Source organism: Halichoeres trimaculatus, unplaced genomic scaffold (assembly GCF_033239565.1).
Source record: "Halichoeres trimaculatus isolate MK-OKI-2021-1 unplaced genomic scaffold, fHalTri1.1 fHalTri1_scaffold_19, whole genome shotgun sequence".
NCBI classification, from domain to species: Eukaryota; Metazoa; Chordata; class Actinopteri; order Labriformes; family Labridae; genus Halichoeres; species Halichoeres trimaculatus.
Window position 1 is genome coordinate 3,027,159 of NW_027437197.1, and position 26,766 is coordinate 3,053,924.

General features: G+C 40.0%; 1 protein-coding gene across 3 annotated transcripts in view; it reads right to left on the minus strand.

Moving 5' to 3' along the window:
• Window positions 1–2,154: 2,154 nt before the first annotated feature.
• The window catches only part of sema5ba (sema domain, seven thrombospondin repeats (type 1 and type 1-like), transmembrane domain (TM) and short cytoplasmic domain, (semaphorin) 5Ba), a 251,797-nt gene continuing 227,185 nt past the window's right edge, over window positions 2,155–26,766 (minus strand). For 2 of the 3 annotated variants that reach the window (XM_074695479.1, XM_074695480.1), the window contains exons 15-23: window positions 26,572–26,715; window positions 26,306–26,453; window positions 25,470–25,695; window positions 23,409–23,621; window positions 19,971–20,141; window positions 12,948–13,085; window positions 9,569–9,613; window positions 6,497–6,702; window positions 2,155–3,298 (exon numbers count right to left, since the gene is read on the minus strand). In XM_074695479.1, coding sequence (XP_074551580.1) covers window positions 3,122–3,298; window positions 6,497–6,702; window positions 9,569–9,613; window positions 12,948–13,085; window positions 19,971–20,141; window positions 23,409–23,621; window positions 25,470–25,695; window positions 26,306–26,453; window positions 26,572–26,715 — 1,468 coding nt within the window. In that variant the 3' untranslated portion in view covers window positions 2,155–3,121. The remainder of the gene's footprint in view (window positions 3,299–6,496; window positions 6,703–9,568; window positions 9,614–12,947; window positions 13,086–19,970; window positions 20,142–23,408; window positions 23,622–25,469; window positions 25,696–26,305; window positions 26,454–26,571; window positions 26,716–26,766) is intronic. The other variant, XM_074695481.1, reaches the window with a different exon arrangement.

A 26,766-nucleotide genomic window follows, 5' to 3' on the forward strand; every position in this document is an offset into this window, starting at 1 on the left:
TATTATCATTTTTTTCTCTGATTATTTTTAATATTATTTTTTTTCTAATTATTATTATGTTTTCTAATTATTATTTTTTTTCTCTAATTATTTTTTATTATTTTTTCTCTGATTATTTTTATTATTTTTTCTCATTATTTTCATTATTATTTTTTTTGTTTTTTCTCTGATTATTTTGTATTATTATTATTATTTTTTCTCTGTCTCCCTTCTTTACCTTTTGATTCTTCTTCTCTTTCCCTATAGTATTATCTCTTTTCAATTGAAACAACTAATTTGCTTGTTTGAAGTGTTAAATAAACACTTTAGAGAAAGGGAAGAAGATCTTGGTAAAAAAAAAAAAAAAGATGAACTTTTGTAACACAGATCCATGTTTCTAAATTTTACAACCAGTCATTTTGAATAGTTGTAATACATTTATCTATGGAAGAGAATTAGGGCCACAAAAAGAAAAAGTAAAAAAAAACAACAACAAAAATGTCATTTTTTTTTTTTTTTTACAAAAACGTCAGAAAAACTGTTATTAAAAAAAGAATAGCTTTTTTTTTGTAGTGGCTCTACTCTTCTTCCATATGTTGTTTTTCATTTATTTATTTCTTTTAAATGTATTTATTTACTGTCACATAGTTGTGGGACACATTTTTCCGATACCATATCACTTACAGGAAATGTAAAATATTGTCATCCTTACATTGGATTTAAAAGATTTATGTTGAATGTTGTAACAATATTCAAAAAAAAGTATTTAAAAAAAACTCTGACGTATTCCCAAAAGCTAAAAAACAAGGGGGGAAAATTTTTGAATTTATTAGATTAAAATACTTGAAAACAAACTTCCTGGAGCATGATGAATAAAACTGGTCAAAACATAGCTTTTACTGAGTTATAAATCCCCTGACAAATGGTAAACAAACGTAAACTCAGAGATTATATTAACACTTCTAAACAAGGTCATAAATCTAACTTTTCAGAATCAGAGCGTTAAATCTTTTCTGTGCTGAATAATTTGCGGCGTGACGCTCGGTGTGTTGGCATCAAGGTTTATTATCCTTTTATAATGTACAATATACAAAAATATAGGGTACCAAAAATTCACAGTGTCTAAAAGGCAGTGATTACAGTCTACATGACAGGTCTAACAGTACACCTGGTAAGTTGCATAGAAGGGCACAGAGCCTCACATCGCAGGGGGCAGAGCTCCAAACCGACCAATCAGACGCCACCTTCAGAGTTGAAACTTAAACCCACTTCTGTTGGTCTGTTTCTGAGCCACTTATTTTCAGCATCATTCGATTCTCTCATTGCTACACAGAGATCTTTGGAGCCAGGGTTCAGGCGTCTCTGGAGATGTTTGAGCAGCTGGAGCGGGTCAGGAGCCGCGGGCGCTCGGTCACATCCTGGAGCTCTGCCCCCAAACAAACCTCACGGGTGGTGTGTACTTAGCTGCTGCACTTTTTTAAAACAACTATAAGGCTTTTTTTAAACAAACAGTGTTAGCTATACAATATACAGATACATTTACACGCTCCTCTGCAGGGTCATTAAACGGGCTGCACGAGGCGGCTGCTCCTATTTACAGATAGAGCTCTCATCTCGTGCACGGACAGTAGCCGAACTGAAAAGCATTGCTGGGTTAGCATTTATCCATCAGGCAATAGTCATAATAATAACAATAATAATAATAAAATATAGCTGTGAAAATGCCCTTTATAAACCAAGCTTTGACTATAAATAGTGTCTGCTTCACCTCTGCAGGAAGCAGAAGTGTGAGGATGCTTTAACTTACCACGTTTAACATCTCCGAGTATAGAAAAACAGAAACGCTTGGAGTCAGCGACAGGATGTGGAGAAAAAACAACCCTAATATATACTCATGTGTATGAAACCATTTACAAAATACACCAAATCCTATCAGGAAACACACACACACACACACACACATCCACACACACACACGCTTCTTCTTAGCAAGCAGGATTGGAAAATGCTGTATTAATGTGTATTATTTCATCTCTGTGTTAACGTTTCATGTGTCGAAGGTGAAAATGCAGTCATTCAGAGAAATTAGAGAAACTCAGCTCTATCTTAAGAAAGAAAATATTTGCTCCTATGCTACGGCTCGTCTGAGGATCAAACAAACATCTTAAAAAAACAAAGATAAAAAAAGAACAAGTGCCAGTCTACTAGCTTATTCTATCATCATATAAAACCCAATCCAGTTGTTCAGCACACTGATCATATTTGATATGACCACTGGGCTATTTAGCACTCAGTAGATTCGATGCATCTCGTAGAGAATCAATTGGAGAATCAATTCATTCCCTTTCAGAAGTCTCGTTTATTGTTCCTTGAAATCAAAAGAAAGAAAGAAATCAAATCTGGCCCCTGCCCTCTTTTGCATACAGGCACCCAAGGCGTTCCCAAAGCTTTATGTACAGTCCAGACCGCGCCTCTCAGATCCCCGCTCAATGTCCTCGTCCGTTAAAGGCGCGTGTGAAAATCCTCCTGAAGAGTCGCGTCCTGACTCCGAAAACGAAATCAGCTCCGAGGTTATTATCTCTCCGTCACGTGTAAAATCCAACAATAGAGAGCGTGCATCCGCCCCGAACAAACGCGCTGATTCTGATCTCTAATTTACTTTATCATCGACCTCATTGAGTTCTCTCCTTTGTTGTTGTTCAGTCCCGCTGCACCGTGCGCCAAGGACGTGACAATACGCACTGTTTGTTCTCAGTAACTGCTTTGTTGTCGAGGGATTCAAAGTTCATTACAGGCTAAAAATGTTTGTGATGGAGAGGCGTGAAACAGTGACCCACATCCAGAGAAAGAGACAAACTTCAGTGTTTTTCCTCCGAGTCGACACCGCGAGTCCACTCTAACCACACCTCTCTCAGCTGGTCGCACCAGGACCTGGGCTTTGCTATCCGAACGTTCCAGAAATGCCCTTAAAGAAACAAATCCAACCACGCGAAAGAGCGAACAAAGGGAGCGAGAGGAAGGTGGATGGTGGAAAAACCCGACACGTCAGTCACGTGGGTGGGGTTATGTCACCATGGCTGTCTGTTGGAGTCCTTCACGGGTGCTGGCATGGGGATTTGGAGCCACAGCGAGGGGGCGTGTCTCAGCTGTTGTTACTGTTGTTGTAGGTCCTGCATGGCGACGGGGAGGAGTTGGGCTGGTAGTCGAACTTCCCCAGCGCCGTGGGGTAGTAGGTGGTGGTGTAGACGTTGGTCTGCTGGAGCTGTGTGGGGTAGAAGTTTGATCTTTCATCCGGCAGCAGGTTGTTCTTGTTCAGCGTCTGAAGGAGAGAAGAAGAAGGAGGAGTTTAAGTCTTTAACAACTCACAGAAACATAGAGCTGTTTGGTAGAGGTAACTGTTGAAACTTGTTGAGGAAAAAGTTCAGCGAACAATCAACTGTTTCCTTAGTAAAAGGTTTAAAGCCTCTAAAGAAAACTTAAAATAACAAAGTCACACAAAAATATTTCACTCATGCATGACTTAAAACAACAAGGTTCGTTGTGAAGATTTTGAAATGCTTGTAGTGAGCACAAGCTAAATGTTTCCCTGCTAGAGAGCCAGGTTCTGGGGACTTTGGTTGTAGATGAGATGATAGGAAGCTAAAACAGGGCAGAATAAGTAAAAATGCAAAGAAAACCCTTATAATTATAACTAAAAAACATGAATAAACACTGATCACAAAGGCAAAAGAAAGATGAATGAGGTCCAAAATGCCCGAAAAGATGCAAATTGGGAGTGCAGCTGACAAAGAGCTAGTAATCAAAGACGAACAGCCGAGCTGGGTGAAGGAGCTACGAGCTAAAGTGGCTAAAATAGAAACGGGCCACAGCAGCGTGGATGCTGAATTGGACAAAATTAGCAAACAAACTGAGAACATTTGGAGACGAGCACATGAATACTTACACTGAAAATTAACGCGTTATAAAAATGAACACAGAGTAACTCTTTGGCTGCCAGCCATTTTCAGAGCACCTTGAACAATCTTTCAAGATCCAGATAATCTTGTTTTCTCTGACTCTGTAAACACCCAAACTACCTAAGAAGAGTGGACTCTCTTCTTGTTTTTGATCTAAAAAATAGACAAAACAAACTTTTTTTATGATCGTGTTCATCTCGGGTGCGCCATACTTTGATCCTCTCCATGATCTCACAATGGCGCCGCTCTTTCTCTCTAAACTACTTCGACACATCCTCAGTTTGAGCGTGTTCTGCCTGAACTTTTCTGACTTGCAGCGTCTCGCTATGCCTCGGTCATCTCATATCTTCTCATATCCATGCTGAGCTCTCGTCCAAAGAGCGCACCGCTCTCACCCACAGTAGTTTACGAGCAGGATTTTGATTGGCAAGCTCTGCCAGACCCATTAGGGTAGGGAGAAAAAAACTGAAAATTGATATATCGGGATTTTTTGTTTGACAATATAAAAATCTGGATATGTTGCCAAAAAATTTTTTTTTTCAAATTCAAATTCTTTATTCCGGTCTTTGTTTATAAACTGGATGTGAAAAAAGTTACCGTTTTTCTCCAGCAGAGGGCGAATTGTCTCTCTGACTCAGCTGATGTGCATTGTATGGGAAAATATAGCTCTCATTTAACTGATTCACATGGTTTCGTGTTAAAAAAGCAAACAAAAAATTGCAAAAATTGTCAATACCGAAGAATTGCAATGTCAATCGAATCGCGGGAATAGCATATTGTCGCAGCTCTAGCGTCTCTAGACATCGTCTTTGTGTATTAATGATTAGTCATGCTCTACAATTTTTTAATGTCCTAGAATTCAGATTCTTTATTTGGAGATCTTAAGTAGATATGAGATTAAAATGCGATTAATTAGATTAATTAATTACAAATCCTGTAATTAATTAGATTATTTTTTTAATCGCCTGACAGCACTAAAATCTGTGTAACGGGTTAAGCTGAGCTTCCTGTCTGTGACATCGTTAACCCTTCCTAATGGGCTACTGCTGATCAGCTGTTCATCGAACTTTTGCCTTGATTTTGATGATTGTCTTTTAAATCCACTTGGTTTCTTTTCATCCATGTTTTAATATTGTGTGTTGTTTTATATGCTGTTTTATCCTCTGTAAAGCGTCTTTGAGTATTGTGAAAAGCGCTTTTATAAATAAAATGTATTATTATTATTATTATTATTATTTTTTAAAAGCAGTAAAAGTCTCCACTCATCGTCAGAGTAAATCAAACCGTGAAGACTCGTTTGACTCAGGATTCAGTTTTTGTTCTCGTGGACCTATCTGTTCATCCTGTCGGCAGATTTAAAGACTGTCATTCTGAAAATCCTCTGATTGAAACATTTTTCTGCCCTGAAAGATGATTTCAGTTAAACGTGGAAAGAGTTTAGAGAAACCAACAACAGAGACGAGAGACTCTCTTTGATGAATTAGTTATTATAGTGGAGACATCATGTTCTCTGCTAATGTAAGACATACAAATAATCTCCGTCATTTCAGCCCACAGATGAGTCAAATACCACGGCTAGCCCGGGGGCTGCGAGCTGGTGCGCTCTGAGTGTATTCATAACCAAAGCAAACCAATCTAATACATTTAATTTAGCTCATGTCAGGCCTGCTCAATTCACTAATTTATGAGATGGCAGGAATTCACCGCAGGCCTCTTAAATAAAAACAAGTCGAAAACGCACATTTTATTCTAATGCATTTGCTGAGTGTCTGGTAAAAGCCGAACATAAGGTGAAACACTTTCCAGGGGAAGCATTAGACTAATGTAATCCATCTGAGCCGCTCCGGGGACCCAGGCAGGAGGATAATCAGGTTAGAGTCGCTGAAATACACAACGCTGGGCATCATAAATTGGCCTGGAGGACGGGGAACCTGTTGGATAAACAGCGGCGTAGAGAAGCACGATGACAGAGACCGGACCCTTCTGGTCATTACGGCTAATGAGTTCAGGGTCTGAGCGCCGCGACGGCTGTCAGCAGCAACAATAACAGCAAACATGACAAGTGTCCTCTTGACACGATCAGGAGCGCGGAGCTGGGTCAGTGCGGTTTGACGCGTGTTCCTGTCATGCTTTGGATCTGAGGTGCAGGCGTGTTGACAGGAACACGTGTCGGAGTTTGTTTTCTGTGCGAGACGGAGGATCCGCGTCCAGACTGCAGCATCACTCTCAGGTGGAGCCAGTTTAAATGTGAATGCACAGCAGAGCGATGGCAGTGGGAGGTCGGGGGCTGACTAATGCCTGAGGAAGTTAATGGCGGCCATTAATAAGAGGCCGGTTTGTGGGGAGGGAGGAGGGTTCAGAGCTTGTGTATCACAGGAAGGAGGAATAAAAACGGACCGTAATTCATCTCCTGGGCTGCAGCTTCTTTAGATAAACCATGAATAATGCTCTAAATAAAACATGAATCACACGCTCTGCCCTTGACGCTCCCTCATCCACGTAATGAGTCTGTGAATTTCTGTTAAACCAACGCTAACATGTTTCTCCTCGCCGTGGCGTACCTTGAACTCCATGGGCGTGTACTTCTCGTTCTTTGGCGTGGTGTTGCCCTTGTAGTTGAGGTGGTTCGGGGTGGTGGGGTGAATGATGGCCGACTCCTGCGAGGGCTTGTGGATGCGCTGACAGTAGACGTAGATCAGGAAGGACAGCAGCCCCGCCCCGAGGAAACAGGAAACACCCGTGGCAATCAGGTGGATGGAGGTGAATGCTGGGAAAAAAAGAGGAGGAGATGATGCGTTACAGCAAAGTTAACCACCATCTTGAGTTTCCACTCTCTGTTAAAGCACATTTTCTGAAAAATAACCTCAGTTTCATCACGAACATTTAAATCTGGGATGTCCCAAATGTTTCAGTCCCATAAAAGTTTTCCTAACTCCCCAAAAACGACCAACACAGGCGAATAAATGGGCCAGTGTCATCTATTATTCATCACCATTATTTTATTTCTGCTTAAATCCTGATTCTGTTTCTTCCACCAGTAAAACCTCACCCCTACCTAAACTTTTATTTGGGTGGTGTAGCTCCAATTTTAATGTTTGATGAAGGAGCAGACCACTTCTTGGGTTTTTTTTTTCCCACAAAATCCACTTCCTGTTTCGAAATGCTCAATTCTCCAACCAAAGTGTCGATGGAAAACACATGAAGTAATAGCTCAAAATTCACTTTTTAAGGGGTTTTGACTAACATAATATGCTTCTATTTTTAATGATTTTACAGATAATTATAACAAACAATGTGTAATTTATGTTTCCCTTACTTTTACAGAAGTAGTTGTGTGTTTAAGTTTTTTAAAAAAAGATCTTGTTTACAACCTTCTCTAAGTTATATACTCCAAAAAACTGAGATCTTATCAAGTGTTTTTTTCTTATGATACTCAATATGAGCCTGACCAGTCCAGAAAATGTCTCATTTTAAGTTATTTAAAGACAAAAACAAGTAAAAAAAAAAATCTGCCAATGGAACAAAAGAAATGTTTGTTGCATTACAACATTATTCTAGTTTCGAGCAAATTTCTCTTGTTCCATTGGACTGAATGTGTCTTATATTGAGTATAATTAGACAATTGTTCCTTAAAATAAGACAAAAACATTTATTAAGATTCAGATTTTTCAGTTTTTATCTGAGCTCACACTGCAAAAAACTGAAATCTTATCAAGTGTTTTTGTCTTATTTTAAGTAAAAATGGTCTTATTATACTTGATATAAGCCAAATTCACCTGACTAGTCCAGTAAAACGTCTTGTTTCAAGTTATTTAAAGACAAAAATGAGGTCTGACTTGCTGTAACAAGTAAAAGAAAAATTTGCCAATGGAATAAAAAGATTTGGTTAAAACTAGAACAATGACTGAATACAAGAAACTTTTCTCTCCAATTCAGATCTAATTTTATCTTTAAATAACTTGAAACTGGACATTTTTCTAGACTGATCATATGAATGTGGCTCATATTAAGTCTAAAAAGACATTTTCAACTGAAAATAAGGCAAAAACACTTGATAAGACTTCTGTTTTTTGCAGTGTATACTTAAATATCTGAGCTCATCTGCACTGCAAAAAAAACCCCTGAAATCTTACAGTAAGTAAAAATGGTCTTATTGTACTTGATATAAGCCAAATTCACCTGACTAGTCCAGTAAATGTCTTGTTTCAAGTAATTTAAAGACAAAAATGAGGTCTGAATTGTTTAAAGCAAGTCAAAGAAAAATTTGCCAATGGAATAAAAAAGCTGCTTGAAACTAGAATAATGTCTTACTACAAGAAACTTTTCTCTTGGCCCATTGGCAGATTTTTTAACGTATTCTAAAAAATTCAGACCTCATTTTAGTCTTTAAACAACTTGAAATAAGACATTTTTCTGGACTGGTCAGGTGAATGTGGCTTATATTAAGTTTAAAAAGACATTTTCTACTGAAAATAAAACAAAAACACTTGATAGGTTTCAGTTTTTTGCAGTGTAAAATACTGAAGCAGTGTACAAAGACACACATACCAGCTGAACACAAACTATTGCTGTTTGACCTCATTCAGTTTCATTATTAACATCATTAAGATAATAAACATCATTAACCAAAAGCCAACTTCATTTGACTCTAATTTGTTTTTTTTTTTCCATCAAAAAGTTCAGCAGAAACTCAGAAACTTTGTAAATAACTTTCCTGGACGGAACTTCAAAATAAAAGCATTGAGTGAAAACAAGGGGAGTTTCACTACAGTAAGATTAGATCAGGCTTTTATTTTGAAATGCATGACTGGGTCACTACAATATAGAATTACCTATTTTTTTTCTGTTTATTTACCATTTATGAGTAAAGTGGCAGATATAATAAGACTTTTTCTTCTGTCTGCTCCTTTTTTTCATTTGAGATTTTTTATTTTTATATTGTACATATATTTTTTATAACAGCATGAATGAATTTAAGACTAGCTAAATTAAACTACATTTCATGCTTAACAGGCTGAAGCATATTTATCACTAATGCAGAACCATGGGGGCTCTCAGGTGATCTGTTTTCTATCTAGTTTGGCCCAAATCCACAAGTGGGTCACAGAAAAAACAGACGAGCTTTGTTCAGACACTTGTTGCATGTTTTGATTGTTTTTGCAAAATGGGCTCAATACTTGAAATTCTCGTTTTGCATTCCCTAAGAGGAACAATTTAAGATGTTATTGCAAAGAAATGCATTATTATATATGTTTTTATTTACCTGTTTTTTATCTGCAAAGTCATATAATGAAAATCATAAAAATAAAATCCACTTTTTTTTATTTCAGGTGCTGTTTGGAGAAGAAACCCTCCTCCACTCCTCCTCTGTGAGGGCCCTCATCTGAAGGTCAGGAGTGAACATGGAGTACAGCGACTCTTGTCAGAGGATCAGAGGCTTTGAAATCATCCTCAGCGCTGGTATTAGTTCACCGCTGGACCCGACTTTTGCACGCTTTCAAACAAATCCTCCATGAAAATGCACACGTGATGCATGAGAACACACAACGGGGACGGACATCTGTAGAAACATTCAGGGGCGAACCTGGACACATGCACAGCCAGCGAGTGGAGGCAGCTGTTCATCCACTTACCTCCACAGTGTTGGTCCTTATCAAAACCAGATGCAGGGAGAATGACTGCAGAGAGGAGAGGAACACAGGGTCAGACAAACACATGCATGCATATACACACACATGCACACACACACACACACACAGTCCCTGGAGAGACAGCCTTCAAAACACCACATCCTTCCACTGTAACGTCAGGGGAGTTGAAACATGCAGAAACAAAAACAGGGAATGAGAAATTGAAATGTCATTGAATATATCGCATAAACGGTCCGTGGGGAGTTTTTCTGCATCGGTGGATTCTTAAACTTTCTTTAGAAAAATGGACTGTTGAGTGAGAAAACAGTTCTGCTCCGTGAGATTAAACCTCCCCCGTCGCCGTCTGAGACACTTTACAATAATTTACAGCTGCGCCGCGTCCTGCCCCCCACAGATAGGAGGCAGAAAAAAAGGTTGCAGGGAGGAGTTGGTGTGAGCAGATTTAATTTCAGCGCCACATCTCTTGATTAATTTTTTCACCCACTTTTTTAGCTCCCTCCCTCTGCGAGTGACCTTAACAAATCCATCCATCGCCTCATTGAAATCTGCTATAAAATTAGATGTGATTTGGTGTTGTGACAACCCATTAATATTAATGGCCGTCGTCTGAACTCATTAGGGATTCAGAGCGAGGAGGGGAAGCGCTGGCAGGCCATGAAAGATCATTTTGGGAGAAACTTTTTGAGAGCGTCATCGGCATAATAAGATACGCCGAGGCTAACGGGGTCAGCCGCTGACCTGTTGCATTCTCATGAACTTAATTATGGTTAATTAACACAAGCAGATGTCATCAGTGCATGAGGAGTACTCAGGCTACATACAAACAATGTGAGTGAGGATGCTGGGATGGCGAGCATGGATGTTTGCACGGGTTAGATGGTGACAAAGCTGCTGTTTAGACTGAAGGATTATGGGAAAAACTTTAGGATCCACCAAAAACTCACGAACCCTCACGGTAGCAAAAAGGTTAGCGCTGAATTAGCATCAGTTAACTGAGAAGTTAGATGAAGATATTCTTTTCTCATAAGTCACTTTTTCCTGTTTCGAGCTCTTCCTGCAAATTTCTGAAACTACAGGGTGAGCCAGATGGGATCTTTCTTTATTTTCCCTTGTATGCATAAAAAAACACCTGTAATCATAGATAAACCAACAAACTCATTCAGTTAGCTGCAAAAACAGAGATCTAAGCAAGTGTTGATGTCTTATTCCTTTAAAACTGACTCATCAGACTTGATATGACTCACATTCACCAGAAAAACATCCTAAATTGTTCGGCTTTAGCTGCTGAAGCCAGATTTCCAACAAACACATCCAGATTCACCAGCTTCCAGTTTGTTCAAGAATTGATTTCGAACTGTTGTTTGTTTGTTTTTGGTGACATTCACAGCCTTGCTCCTGTCTTCTCCTCAGAGATTTTTGCTATTTGTGATCTCACAGGTCTGCAATCTTCTGGTAAGTTTCTAAAAATCTGGCATAAAGAGATGATTCTCCAGAAGTTCATCAATGGATCAATATCACAAGGTGTTAGCTTGTCTTTATAACAACATTTTTCAGGGTATGGTAAATAGACAGTTATAATTTAATACAACACATTTCAAAGGGTTCAGATCAGATAAGTTGATACTTCCTCTTGCTTCTTTTCGCTTTCATAAACTGAAAAACTAAATCAGTGATTGTCTTGTTCTGTTTTATTCTTTTCTAATTATCATTTATTTGTATTACTCACTGTTTAACTTGTCATCTATGAACGAAATAAAGTCATTTATTCATTCATTCATTCTGACTCTGGTCTTCCTGTTTTTACACTGTTATTCCTGATGTTGCTGTGAAGCACGCTGGGCTATCTTTTGGTTTTGTGAAGGACTATAGAAATAAACATCAATTGATTGATTATTTAAAGGTATTAAAGATTAGAGATGGTACCTTTCACATTTGAAACAATATGGTACTGATGCCCGGTTCCTGGCAATCAGTACTGGTACTCAACGGTACCAATTTTCAGTACTTTTTTGTGTTCATGAGGTAAAAGATATAAATTTGTTTAATAATAAAATATCAATGTTTTTCAATTTAACATATTTTTTCTTCAGTGTATAACCTTATAATGCTGTGTTCATGTCCAGTATGGAAAATCGCCTACTCTTCCACTCCCTCACAGTCACAAAAGTATGTAAGTATATATAAAAGTATAAAAGTACCTAATTGGGTACCTATCACTATTAAAGATAAAAAAAGAAGATTATATGGCTTATAAAAGCAAAAAAAGGGTCTTTTTAAGTGTCTTGTGTTGATTCTTTTTATTTTATTTTGGCTGTGAAAGAGTCAGAGATCATTTCTGTATCATCTTTCCTCTTCTTTGAGGAGCCCTTTAATTTCTCTTGCCCAAATCGTTGAAGAGTTACGGTAATGTGAACAGCTTGCAGATGTGGATTCCTGTGCAGTACCGTAATATCCCAGATACCACCATAAAGCTCGTACTTTCTTCTTCCTTTTTTTAGATGAACTCCCCTCAAAATGACCACATTACCCTGCTTTAATCCCAACATGATCTTCTCTATTGTTGTTTTGTAGTGTATACAGGAGTACAGTGTGTAATGCCCTGATTTCTTCTGTGTTCAGTAGGTCAGTAGGTCAGTAGGCTAGCTCTTTTTTTAGCTGCAGTTAGCTCCCCTATTAAAATGTGGGTGTAGATGTGAAGCAGGTAGACATGGTAAATCTATAATAGATCTGACAAGATCAGAAATATGAGAATGTGTGTTTTTGTCTTTAAGGAGGTTGAACTTTCTCACCTGCACAAATTGTAGAGGAGTTACGGTAATTTAAAGAGCACCCGTTAATCACTGTTAAGACTTTTTTAAGCAATTCATCTTAAAAAAAGTAACTTTTCAGGACTTATCAGGTGAATCTGTCTGATATTAAGTCTAATACGACAATTTCTACATAAAATAAGACAAATGCTCACTCAGATTTCATTTGCAGTGTGTATTTTCAGATATGCATGGCTGCAAAGGAGACTGGACACTAAAAAACTCAAAACTTATCAAGTGTTTTTGTCTTATTTTCAGTAGAAAATGTCTTTTTATGCTTGATATGAGCCACATTCACCTGAAAAGTGCAGAAAAATGTCTTATTTCAAGTTATTTGAAGATAAAATGAGGTCTGAATTGCTGTAACAAATTTAAAAAAGTGTCAAAAAAGACATTTTCTACTGAACATAAGACAAAACACTTGATAAGATTTCACGTTTTTTGCAGTGGATGCCTCGTTAACTGTCTGGATGTCACAGCGTTGGACCCTTTGATCACCTGGTTGTGACCTTTAACCTTTAACCTTTGAGCAGGCCCAAAGCTGACAGACTCACCAGGGATTTCGTTGCAGTCTCTCTTCTGCGTGCTGTTCCCCACACAGGGGATGTTTCCCTGAGCTCCACACACCCGGCTCCTCATCTGTAGGCCCGAGTCATCGCACGCCGACCACAGCGACCAGGCCATCCAGCCACCTAAACACAGGGGAGACAGCAGTCAATAGAAACCTCCACAAACACGAGTCCACATCAAACTCAGGCGGCCTGGAAACCAAACGCGCCCACCCAAGCTGCCACCACCAGCGGCCAATAACCTTCAGCCAAACTCACCCGAAAAAGTGTTTGTGATGTAAACAGGACTGTGAGAGTAAACCCATGGAGAGTTTGTTTAGTGCATTGCGGAGATGTTTGTCTCCTGAGCCAAGCTTTAGAGCCGTTTCCCCGCAGCAGGCGACCGAGCAGTAAACAAAGAGTCCGACCCGAGAGGAAAGAGAAAACTCCCAACTCTCTGAGACTCTCTGAGACTCCCTTTGAACCGTGCACTTGCTCCACTCTTTCACCCTGTGTTTGAAAACACCGGAGTGGAGGGAGCGAAGGCTACAGCGATGAAAGGCTGATGAAAAAGCTGGATTGTTATTCAGGGTGCTCTCAAGTGTGCAGTTTTGGCAGAGAAGTCTCGAGTGGAGGCAGAGGACGAGGCTCTTTTTTACCTTTCCTATCAGTCGGCTGCTCACCGACGGGCTGCTCAGTCCCCGCCATCTGCTCCCTCCTCGCCACACAACCATCTAGACACAGAACACACCAACCACCTCAAACGTGTTCAATAACCGTGCATCACCACAGACGGCTTTAATTGCTTCATTTATTCCCATTTATTTTTGTCGCCCAGACAACCTGCGTGATTGTACTGTTGAGTCCGAGGAAACGCCATCAGGCCCGAGCCGCCTTGTTAGTATTCTGTCCCCGCTCCTTCCTGCTGTCCTCTATTACTGCTGGAGACTTTAATCAAATGACCCGGGACAGGGGCATCAAATATCCCCGTGACTGACAGACGGCTTGCCTCTAATTACGCATACATGGGCGACGGCGGCACCAAGAGGACCTGAAAGATGAGGGATGTTGGGCCGGTCAATAAAGGACGGGACGAGGAGATGGATCAGGGCTGGAGAGGTTGTTAGCTGACAGTCAATTGGCAGAGGCCTCATGGGATGTGTTGGTCCACGTCAAACAGGAAAACATTAACCTGATAAAGGAGGACGATTAGCATCTCCACAAAGGGAGGGAAAAAGACAAAAAGCCATTTAGCTTCTTTGTCTGTAATTACCGAGGAGCTGACTGTAAGCGCTGCCCTCCCCGTGACTGACAGGTGGGCTGATTCGAAATGAAACGCACCGAGAAGAGGAAACATCTATTTAACTCATCCGCTCTATAACACACCACACACACTCAGGAACACACACACACGGACGCCTCGGACATTATTTCTCCACGCTTTGTTTGTTCCCCAGCAGATTTAATCATAAAAACTAGCATGTTGTAACAAAACGTTAGCGGCAGCTGGATATTAAACCCAGAACCAGAATCAGGCCCAGCCCCTCTCAGAGTCTGATTATGGACTCTTTTTTTTCCTCGGCTGAATTAGCCGCAGATCTCTCATGAATATTTCAACGTCCTTGTGGTTGTGAAATGAGAGGAGAAGGGGAGGACACGGAGGGTGTTGTTAAACATTTCACATCTCATCATCACATGGGGCAAAACTTCAGGGGGAACGAGGCAAAGCTCCGAGATAAAGACATAAAAAATGTTTGAAATTCAAAGTTTGGAAAGTTTTTACTTTTACTTGATTTTAGTTTTGAGCTTTTGTTCTGTTGTCGTCTGTTTCTGCTTAATTTAATCTCACTGTAAAGCTGGACTGTTTGAGAAATCACGCAGCAAAACATTCCTAACTGTCTGTAAACTGCTCCAAATGCTCAGTTTCAAAGAAACAATAAAAAAAAAACATGAGACGTTCACAAGATCTTAACAAGATCTTCAAAGGATGGAAACAAAATCTTAACAAGATTTTAATAAAAATCTTAACGAGAAGATCTAAAAAGGTTTTAATGAGATCTTCACAACATCTTCATTAAATCTGTTCGATATCTTAACAAGTTCTTCAAGAGATTTTACCAAGATCCTAACAAGATCTTACTGAGATTTTAAATTTTTGTTACTATCTTGAAGATCTTGTTTTAATGTTGCTAACAGGCTCTTTATAAGACCTGTGCGACATCTTAACAAGATCTTTACAAGATCTTTAATGTTGCTAACAGGCTCTTTATAAGACCTGTGCAACATCTTAACAAGATCTTTACAAGATCTTTATTAGGTTATCACAAGATCTTGACAAGATTTTATTGAGATCTTTATGAGACTGCACAAGATCTTCAGAAGATCTTCAAGAAGGCTTAACAAGATTTTAACGAGATCTTCAAGGGAGTGAAACAAGATCTTAAGATCTTTGCGAGGTTTTAAAAATACCTTAACAAGACCTTACTGAGATCTTTGCAAGATTACAAGATCTTCACAAGATCTTCACGAGAGCATAACAAGATCTTAACAAGATTTTACTGAGATTACAAGAGATTACAACAAGATCTTCATGAGACCTGTTTGACATCCTAACAAGATCTTAACAAGATCTTAGCGAGGATTTAACAAGACCTTAACAAGACATTACTGAGATCTTTGCGAGATTACAAGATCTTCACAAGATCTACAAGAGATCTGTATAAGATCTTACCAAGATCTTAATGAGATTACAACAAGATTACAAATAGATCTTCATGAGAGCTTAACAAGATCTTCATGAGACCTGTTTGACATCCTAACAAGATCTTAACAAGACCTATGCGAGGTTTTAACAAGACCTTAAAAGGTCTTACTGAGATCTTAACGAGATAACAAGATCTTCACAAGATCTTCATGAAATTACAGCAAAATCTTTACAAGATCTTAATGAGAGCTTAACACGATTTTGACAAGATCTTACTGAGATCTTAACAAGATTACAACAAGACTCTCAAGGGAGTGTAACGAGATCGTAACAAGATCCGCGTGAGACCTGTTTGACATCATAACAAGATATTAACAAGATCTTACTAAGAATTTATGGAGATTACAACAAGATCTTAACAAGAACTTTGCTAGGTTTTAACAAGACCTTAACCAGGTCTTACTGAGATCTTTACAAGATCACAAGATCTTCACAAGATCTTCATGAGATTACAGCAAGATCCTAACAAGAACTTAATGAGAGCTTAACGCGATTTTGACAACATCTTACTGAGACCTTAACAAGATTACGACAAGATCTTCAAGGGAGTGTAACAAGATCTTAACAAGAACTTTACAAGGTTTGAGCAAGATCTTAACCAGGTCTTACTGAGATCTGTACAAGATCACAAGATCTTCACAAGATCTTTATTAGTGCTTAACAAGATCTTAATGAGATTACAACAAGATCTTTACAAGATCTTTATGAGACCTGTTCGACATCTTTGCAAGATTTTTACAAGATTCCCAAGATCTTAACAAGACCTTCCTGGGACCTGTTAAAGATCTGTTCAAGATCTGTTCAAGATCTGAACAACATCTTATTTGGTCATCATATAAGGATCTCTTAACTGATTCATGACACTTTGGAAAGTACTGGGCCTTAAACACCAAGGTCTGCCTAAAACCCCACCCCCTGGACAGCCCTCCAGAAAGCTGGCCAATCAGAGGAAAGGGGGTTTATGTAGGGAGGAGCCTCTCTAAATCACCAGAGAAAGAAAAATTGTTTTTTTTTTTGAGCTGTTACTCCCGTGAAGATACAACCGGGGCACCAGAAGGTCAAAATAAAGACAAAAAAAAGCAAACTACCCCCTCTTTAAGGTTGATAGACGAACTAAATTACACTTAAGCTTTCCCTTTTTCAAACACTATATTCATTTTTGATCTTTAAGCTCCAGAATCCATCATTCACTCTTAGAAAACAGGCTTTTAAAAGTTTTACTAAATTTAAGGATGTCATGTTTTCACCACAACAACACAACGTGTGTCTGTTTTTAGAATTAACCAGGAGAGGTAACCATGGCGCTCACAGCTCCTCAGGCTCAGCAGGGAGCCACGCAGTGGGAGGACGCGGTTATTTGCTCATCATGACTGGGTTTATTTTTAGGGTCCTCGGCCTGAGCGGAGGGCACCTTCTAGCAGGGCTAGAAGGTGTCCTCCGCCGAAGGCGGAGGACACTATTGTTCCTGCTGCGTTTCTTTTTAGGGTCCTCGGCCTGAGCCAGGGCACCTTCTAGCAAGAGCTAGAAGGTGCCCTCGGCCGAAGGCCGAGGGCACTATTGTTCCTGCTGCGTTTCTTTTTTTTTTTTTTTCTTATTATTCCGTCCGCGCTTTGAACGCAAATTACACCCCCTAAACATGCTCAAAAACTCACCAAAATTGGCACGCACCCCTGAATCGTGAAAAATTTTCGTTTAATACCAAACATGACCCCCGACATCCCATAATAAGCTCAATAGCGCCACCTAGGCACACGCTAAGGGCCCTAGCTCGGGCTAGGAATGTCGTAGAGAGATGAAACCAACACCAAAACGCTCGTGTCATCGAGACGCAAAAATCATACGCTGCTACCCTGGACCTATCTCCAACAGGAAGCCGGCAATTTGCCCGCCAAAATAAAAAAAAAATTTTTTAAAACCTTTCTGCAAAAATTTTCTCCTCTAAAACCAAAAATGGTACAGGTTTGAGACTACCATCACATGACAGACCAGAACCTGCTCTCCAAAAGTTGTGAAGGAAGTTGTTATTTCGGGCCCGGTTTTCGAATGGCGAGCCCTCAAAGCCGCCGACCGCTTTTGGCCGATTTAGGATTTCTCCATGTTAGCAGATGAGGAGAACAGATTTCAGGTCAAAACACTCACTACTAGTACTTCTACTAGTGCCGCATTTGGGCCTCTAGACAAAAAACTAAAAGTCATACAGCTTTAAAAATTACATGGTTGGATTCCTGACAAAATTGTCTACAACCATATGATATTTTTACACAGATTAAGCCAACATTGTGACCTACAGGACAAGTAGTTTGGACGTTTCTCATAAATAAAAAATCCATTTCCAGCACTCTTCCATCTGTCTTGTGACGCATTTGTGCTTCTAGAGAAAAAAGTAAAACTCGTACAGCTTTAAAAATGCCAAAAATGGATTCCTGACAAAAATTCCTATCAACATGATATTTTTGACACAGATTGGGGTAAAATTGTGGACTCTGTGAGGATTTCTTTACATTAGATGGCTGATAAACTCCACCTCTTCACTCTGATCACACTAGTGTCACGCTAATTAGAATTCCAAGCATGCAGCAGGTGATGTCATTCAGCATAGCAGAGGATACGTTGCCATGGTATCAACTGACTCCCTGACATCCCATAATATTCTCTCAGATCCATAAGGCTCACTTCCAGCCTACACACACCAAAACAGCCCTAACTGGGGCTAGGAATGTCGTAGACAGATGAAACCAACGCCGAAATGTTCGTCTCGTTTTGTTGGACACATTGGAGGGAAAACCGGCAGGAGCCCGAGGACCCGTCTAACGCTGCTTGCAGCTTTAATTTTTTCTTATTATTCCACACGCTCCGAGAACGCAAATTAGACCCCCTAAACATGCTCAAAAACTCACCAAAATTGGCACACACATCAGGATCGCGTGAAATTACGATTTGATACCAAACATGACCCCAAGACATCCCATAATATGCTCAATAGCGCCACCTAGGCACACTCTGAGGGCCCTAGCTCGGGCTAGGAATGTGGTAGAGAGATGAAACCAACACCAAAACGTTCGTATGATCGAGACGCAAAAATCATACGCTGATACCCCTGACCTATCTCCAACAGGAAGCCGGCAATTTCCCCCCAAATTAAAATCCCCCCACATTTTTTCACCCTTTCTGCCAAAATTTTCTCCTCTGAAACCAAAAATGGTACATGTTTGAAAATTGCATCACATGACAGACCAGACCGTGCTCTACAAAAGTTGTGAAGGAAGTTGTTGTTTCGGGCCCGGTTTTCGAATGGCGAGCCCTCAAAGTCGCCGACCGCTTTTGGCCGCTTTAGGATTTCTCCATGTTAGCAGATGAGGAGAACAGATTTCAGGTCAAAACACTCACTACTAGTACTTCTACTAGTGCCGCATTTGGGCCTCTAGACAAAAAACTAAAAGTCATAGAGCTTTACAAATTACATGGTTGGATTCCTGACAAATTTTCCTACAACCATATGATATTTTTACACAGATTTAGCCAACATTGTGGCCTACAGGACAAGTAGTTCAGACATGTCTCTAAAATAAAAAAATCCATTTTGAGCACTTTTCCACCGGTTTAGTGGCACATTAGGGCTTCTAGAGAAAAAAGTTTAACTCGTACAGCTTTAAAAATGCCAAATATGGATTCCTCACAAGCCCTACTATCAAATATGATATTTTTGACACAGATTGGGGTAAAATTGTGGACTCTGTGAGGATTTCTTTACATTAGATGGCTGATAAACTCTCCCTCTACAGTCTAATCACACTAGTGTCACGCTAATTAGAACTCCACGCATGCAGCTGCTCATGTCATTCAGCCTAGCAGAGGGATACATTGCCATGGTATCAACTGACTCCCCGACATCCCATAATATTCTCTCAGAGCCATTAGGCTCACTTTCACCCTATGCACACCAAAACAGCCCTAACTGGGGCTAGGAATGTCGTAGAGAGATGAAACCAACCCCGAAATGTTCGTCTTATTTTGATGGACACATTGGAGGGAAAACCGGCATGAGCCCGAGGACCCGTCTAACGCTGCTTGCAGCTTTAATTTTATATTTTTAATCTCAGACCTGCTTTAGTCATTAGGAAAAGATGAAAGAAGCAATTTAGCCGAGGGGGCGACGCAGAAATGAAATGCTGCGGGAGATGATTGCCTGCCTGAAGGTGTGATGAAAGCACCCGAGGCTGCGGCGCCATGAAGGAGTCAGATCTGAAATCCATGCGTGACCTTACCGTCACATGTGTGTGTGTTGCACAGGGCCTCTTCGGTGTGGAGTCCTATGCAGATGTCTCCACCGTTGGAGGGGGCGGGGCTGTTGCAGGTGCGTGTGCGCTGGTAGTGACCACCGCCACAATCCACCGAGCACTGAGACCAGGACGACCAGCAGCCCCATGCGCCGTTCACTGAAAGACACGTATTTAACCTTTAGACTGTGAAACACCATCAGACAGAGTCCTTCACCTGTGCTGGTGTTCATATTCAAACATCTGACACATGATCTGCACAGATGGTCACCTCCTCTTCATACCTTTGTGTCCTCTTCCTGTTGTACTGACTTTGATTTCCACGCCGCCCATTAACGTTTCATCTGATCTAATTATAAACCTGTGACTGACTAATTGAGCGCCTCGTTGACTTTCTGATGTCTGTCTGAGAGGCGGTGTTGCCAGGTAACGTCACAGACCAACAGAAAACTCCATTAGCTGAGTGGATTAGTGTGACACGGAGCGAGGAGGGCTGTGACCACTTAACTCTGACTAGGTCTCAGCGCCGTGCCTGACTGACTCTTTGACTAACTGGCTGTTTACATGGTTGACTGGCTGAGTGTCTGACTGGATTACTGAACAACTCACTGGCTGACTGACTGACACACTGTTCTCTGACTCCATCATCTGACGGTCCTCTCATGGGTTGACCTTGCCGTGTTCAGAAATGGGATGCATGAAGGTGAAAAGAATTAAATGCTTTGTGTGTTCAAACCTTTGACTCAATGATTTGTGACTTAAAGAGGGGTTGTTCTGCTTTCACATATGTCAAACATGGATATAAAGAACCAGCGCTGAATATACAAACTGAGCGTGTGCAGACTTTCAAACTTCTACATCAGGGGTCTGCAATCTTAACTTTCATAGGAGCCATTTAGTCATTCAGGAGCTACAAAATCTAATTTATTTTCACAATAAAGATAATTAAGTGTATACAATTCTATACTTTGTAGAAGTCTAGTGATTAATTATCTAAACAATATGTTTTATTATTTTTATAAAATTGTACATGTGAACCCTTAGTTTTTTTATTTTTAAGAAATTTGCAAATCTTAAAAAAAACTAAAAAACTGTAATAACATAAATTTCAATAATTTGCTCAAAAAAATATTGAAATTTCAAAAAGTTCCAATATTTTCTTTAAAAATTAAAAATTTCAAATATTTGAAAACATTAGCAAAATTTTCCAAATATTTTACATTTTTTCAAAAATTCCAAACATTTGGAGAATTTGAAATTTTGGCAAAAATTTGAAAATTTTCAAAAAAAAATCATTTTAAATATTTTCTACATTTTCCAAAAAATCTGAAAATTAAAAAAATTGCAAAAGTAAAAAAAATGTGTTTAAATGATTAAAAAATGGCAGAAACTTAAAAAAAATAAACATGCATAAAAATCTCTTGGCAATCAAAATTTCAAATATCTGCAAATATTTGCAAATTTTCCAAACATTTGAAAATTTTATTTCCAAATATTTTACATTTTTTTAAAAATTCCAAATATTTGGAATTTTAAAATTTTGCCAAAATTTTGAAAATTTGCAAAGAAAAAAAAAAAGTCATTTCAAATATTTGCTTAATTTTCAGAAAATGTCACAAAATTGAAAAAAAATGCAAAAAAAAAAAAAAAGTTATTCAAATAATTTAAATTGTTTTCAGAAACTTAAAAAAATGAAATCCTCAAAAAAATTCTTAATATGAAAAAAATGACACAAAATTGAAATTCCAAAATGTTGCAAAAATCTTTAAAAAATTGAAAGCCTTTTTTGCAAGAGGTGATGCACAATTAATTTAATCTTTAAAGCATGATTTTATCCACACCACACCAGTGGTCCAGTTTGTTGTTGAAGTTAAGAAAAAAACGTTACATTTTTGACACGTTTCGTTTTATTTTGAAAGTCACTGGTTGTTTTGGGGGGTATTTCACGTGCACGACTTCCTGTCCTGCTTAGCAAACTTCCAGTTCGAGCAAAATAGTTCTTTAAGGGCTCATGTAAAGATGCTATGGGGGCATCAGAGGGATAGAATTACGACTAAAAAATGTCCCAAAACCCCTTATTTAAACAAGTTTTGATCCTGATACCTGAAGACTTGCCACTGACTTTGATTTTGCTGAGACTTGTGCCAGCTTCAGGAATCAGAGACTGTTTGCTGAGTAGTAAAGTTTGAGATCTCAGACTTTAAAAGAACTTTTTTCAGCTTCAATGAAACTTTAAAACTTTCACTCAGTCCGTGTACGCCTGCTTCCTCTCACTCACTCCTAACTTCCCTTGTGCACACAACTCATTTTCTGTCTCCTAATTACTATTTTGCCCCCACTCTCCCTTTTGTCACCTGCCTTGTCCTCCTCACCTGTAAGTCTAACAGGACAGGTGCGGTGAGACCAGCTGCACACCTGAAAACTTTGTGATTGGCTAAGCTCCAGTGGGAGGCAACCGAGGCCGCCTCTCCTGGGCTTCCTCCTGTTACACGTGTTGGTTTTTAAGTCAACCTGTGAGAATCTCATGTAGCTAACAGCTGACGGTTGGATGCACGACAGGAATCTGATCAGCTCTGCACCAACCAATCATAAATCATTAATTCAGGAGGTGGCGTCATGAATATGTACGAGGAGCTCTTCAGAGGAGCCCGGTCCTCTCTCCTACGCCAGCTGTTTTCTGTGCGTGCCCGTCCCCAGTCGGCTTTAATAAGCGCAGCCTGTCAGAGCGGCAGCCTGTGGTCAGCAGAGTTCTGGGTCAGCTGATTATGGTTTGATGAGGAGGTCGAAATAGATAACTTCATTTGTCCGAGGACTCTGGGCGCAGCGCTGCAGCTGCTGGTAACCATTAGCTAATGAAGCTAATGATCCACTCAGCAGTCTTTTACTTCCACCGTTGACCTCCCTCCTTCACTCTGTCTCCATTTGTGTCTCTTACTGAGGCTGTCTTTGCTTTATGAACCCATAATATACTGAAGGAGGTAGAAACGGGCCAATAACCGACTTTATCTGCACTCTGTTTGAGTGTTTGCAACTTCAGCTCTGAAGTTGTTCTCTAAAAACTTTGGATGATCAGAACGAGCTTATATCTCAGCGTCCCAGATACACACGTTTGTTTTCAGCAGCATTATGCAAGAAAAGGATTGTTTCAACTTGGAGAGCGTGGATCACTCTCTGCTCAGTCCCTAACTCTTTTCTCAGCTTAGCCAACATGCTCTGAGGTCTCTCCGTCCTCTTTGCTGAGCAGGAAGTAAAGTTATAAAAGCTCAAAGTTTTGTTTTGCACGCCTCTAACTCATCCTGACCCATTTCTTAAACAGAAATCAGAAGATAAACAAAAACACTTTGGTTTCTCATGATGTTTTTTCAGATAAAAAGAAGGAAATACTCTATATTAAGCCGTAAACTGATGGTTTCTTTCCTTACTCACCAGGACACGCCTGGACGTTACAGTCCTGGTAGTCCACAGGAGACCCCCGGCACGCCACAGGAGCGCTCTTCCCCTCAGGTCCCGAACAGGATCTTCGTCGAGTGCGGTAACCTTTGGCGCAACTCTGAGAGCAGCTCGACCAGGTCTCCCAGGAAGACCAGCTGGCGCCGGCCACCCTCACCACCGGAGTCTTCAGGAGCTCCTCAACAAGAGCTGCAGGGAGGTGAAAACAGGATGGGGTGAAGCTAAAGTCACAGATAAACACGCCGTGCAGACGGAGCGAGGCTTGAAAGGATTCACAGAGATATAAAACATGCAGATCCTGGTGCCAGTCGCGGTGCGTATATGACTTTGCCAGCAGGCCTGTTTCTGTGTGTCCTTCCTTTAAACTCCATCTGTGTCTCTCATGCATTTCACAGTTTCCTGCTGTCGGTGTTTCATCAGTTTGTCAGAGTCGTCGCCCCCCGAGGAGGCTGACAGGTAATCGATTCAGGAGGAGGGGGCCATGAGAAGCCACCAGCAGAGTGTGACCCCCATGGAGCTCCTGAGTGTGAGTGTGTGGGGGTGCTGGACTGTGACCGCGTCACTGACAGCATGTGGGGGGCTAACAGGTCTGACAGTAAGTCCTCTCCACGTGTCACACTGACTGGGAGAGATTTCATTGATAGCTCTTCATGCATACTCTCAAGACAATCTGCTCAGACTCTGGATTTTGAGTTTTTTTATCAATTAGACTCAGTTATTGCAGCCAGGAGTAAAAAGAAATGAAATTTAATCTGACGTTTTACTACACTGAATAATAAAAGTGTCTTAAAAGAGAAACTACAGCATTTAAGTCAGCCTAGGGGGATCACATCAGCAAAAAGCTTTATTTGGCTGATTTGATCATGCAGGAACTTTTGGACCAGGGGTCTGCAACTTTTACTTTAAAACGAGTTATTTTACCTCAGCTCACCTGAACTGAAGACATTCTGGAGCCACAGAATCTACTTAATCTTCATAATAAAAACTAGAGAGTGTATAAAATTCATACATAGTTAAAACCTAGTGAAAAATTATCGAAACAATAAAAATATTTTGGAATTTATTTTATTGTATGTGCAATGTCTTTGTTTATTTTATTTTTAATAAGTTTGCAAAAATAAAAAAAAAACTAACAAAAAAATAAAAATCTGAAAAAATAGCTTAAATTTTAAGAATTCAACTAGTTTTAAAATGTCAAATTTTGCAAATAATGCAAAAAAACAAACAAACAAAAAAAACAAATCCAAATTTAAAAAGTTTGCAATTTTTTTTTTAAAATAAATAAAAAAAAAATTCCGTGAGAATATTTAAATTTCATAATATATGTTAATAATATCACTTAACTCATCACTTAAAGTTTGCAAATATTTTTTTTAAATTTGGAACAAAATATCCAAAAAAGAAAAAGAACTAAAATAAAAAAAGAAAAGAAATTTAAAAGAAAAATTAAAAAAGTTCTGCCCAAAAAATAAAATAAAAATCAAAAATTTGGAAAAAATGCTTAACATTTAAAAAAATCCAAAAAATGTTCAAATTTCAAAATGTCTTAAGTTTTAAAATTGTGCAAATATTTTAAAAGAAAATAAATTATTGATTTAAAAAAAAAATCATAAATTTTGAAAGATTACCTGAATTTGATTACATAATTATTCTCAATTAATCGTATCTCTGGTGTTTGCTAATGTGTTGCCACATATCAAGCATGTATATTAACCTGGCATGTTGTCAGTTAAATGAATCCATCCTCACAGAATTAAAATCAGTATTTTAAATAACAATTCTTTATTTCAGTAATATTATTTTGAATGAGGCCTTCATTATTGAGAGACTTTACAACTGAGCCACAGCTGAACAAGCTTCCTGTGGTCTGAAGCAATTTACGCCTCTGTGTGAAGAAACTGCTGTTTGGATATTTTCATGTAGAGGAAATAATACACTGAAAAAAAACACCCAGAGACCTGGAGGAAGGAGTTTAATCCACAGGAAGTTTGTCAGCTTTTGTTCAGGTCAGTTACCGTCTGCTGGTTGATGACTTACTGTCGGTCTCGCAGGCGGCTGTGCCATCGTTGGGACAGAAGCGCGTCTCCACTTTCTTGCGTCCGATCTGCAGCTCGTGGGGGTCGGACAGGTGGGCGCGGCACATGTAGCGCATCCTCTGCTCCTGGCGAGCTCCACCCTGGGTCACGTTGACCGGCATCCAGGGAGTCCAGGGCGTGTTCCTCTTTACCTCGGGACACGCCTCCAGGTTACAGGCTTTGTACTCCTGAAACAAGAGGACGCAGGAGTCGGTATGTGACATTTCTAGAAGCTGCGTGAATCTCGGCTAACTTTTAGGTTCAGATTTCAGAGGAGTTCATCCTCTGTGGTCTTGTTTTTTAGACAAGACTTGAGCGGATTCAGGATTTTAAAGTTCTGATCAAAACAAATTAGAAAGACATTCCTTCAAAACTCTCCTCCAGCTCTGTGTCGGCTGTTAGCATTTTAAGAACAAGCTCACATTTGTTTTCTCTTCATACTGAAATGACAACGTCCCATTTTTCTCTGTTAAAACTAAAGTGGATGTCCCTGGAGTCTGTCTATCACCACTCACTGACAAAATCAACCCCCATAAAAAAAGAGAAATGTGACATTTTGTTTTGACGCCGCTGACATTTTACAGACATTTTCTGTTGACACGCTGTCAGCGCTCTAACTGCAGCTGTGCCGCTCAAGGTCAGGGGAGGAAATCCAAAACACGTCCGTATTTATCTCGGCTGTGTTCGTCACCTCCTCACCTTTAAAAAATGAACCCACTCTCATTTCGTTAAAGTTCATCATTGTTCAGAGTCTGACAGATGTTTTCTGGACTAAGTTTGTTTGTTTGTGTCTCCTACCAGCGCACATCCTGGGCAGCTGTTCCCGTTCTCACAGGTCCGGACCCTGGAGTGGACGCCTCCTCCGCACTCAGTGCTGCATTTGGTCCAGGAGCCCCAGGGGGACCAGAAGATGGGCTGAGGACAGGGTACCCCTTCATTGCAGAATCTGCGGAGACGGTTTAAGCCCGAGCTCATGATTTGATTGGCTCGACACATGTGATCATTCTGAGCATCAAACTTCTGATTTATCAAAGTCACTTCTCCGACACACGCCGTCGTCTCACCTCTCGTCCCTGCTGGGCCCCACGCACACACGGCCGCCGTGCCGGGGGGAAGGGTTGTTACAGGAGCGCTGCCGCAGCTCGAAGCCCGTACCACAGGTTGTGCTGCACTGTCCCCATGACGACCAGGGCGTCCAGCCTCCATTTCTATGGTAACAGACGGACGGGGGAAAGCGGTTCCACATGAGTCCAGCAAAC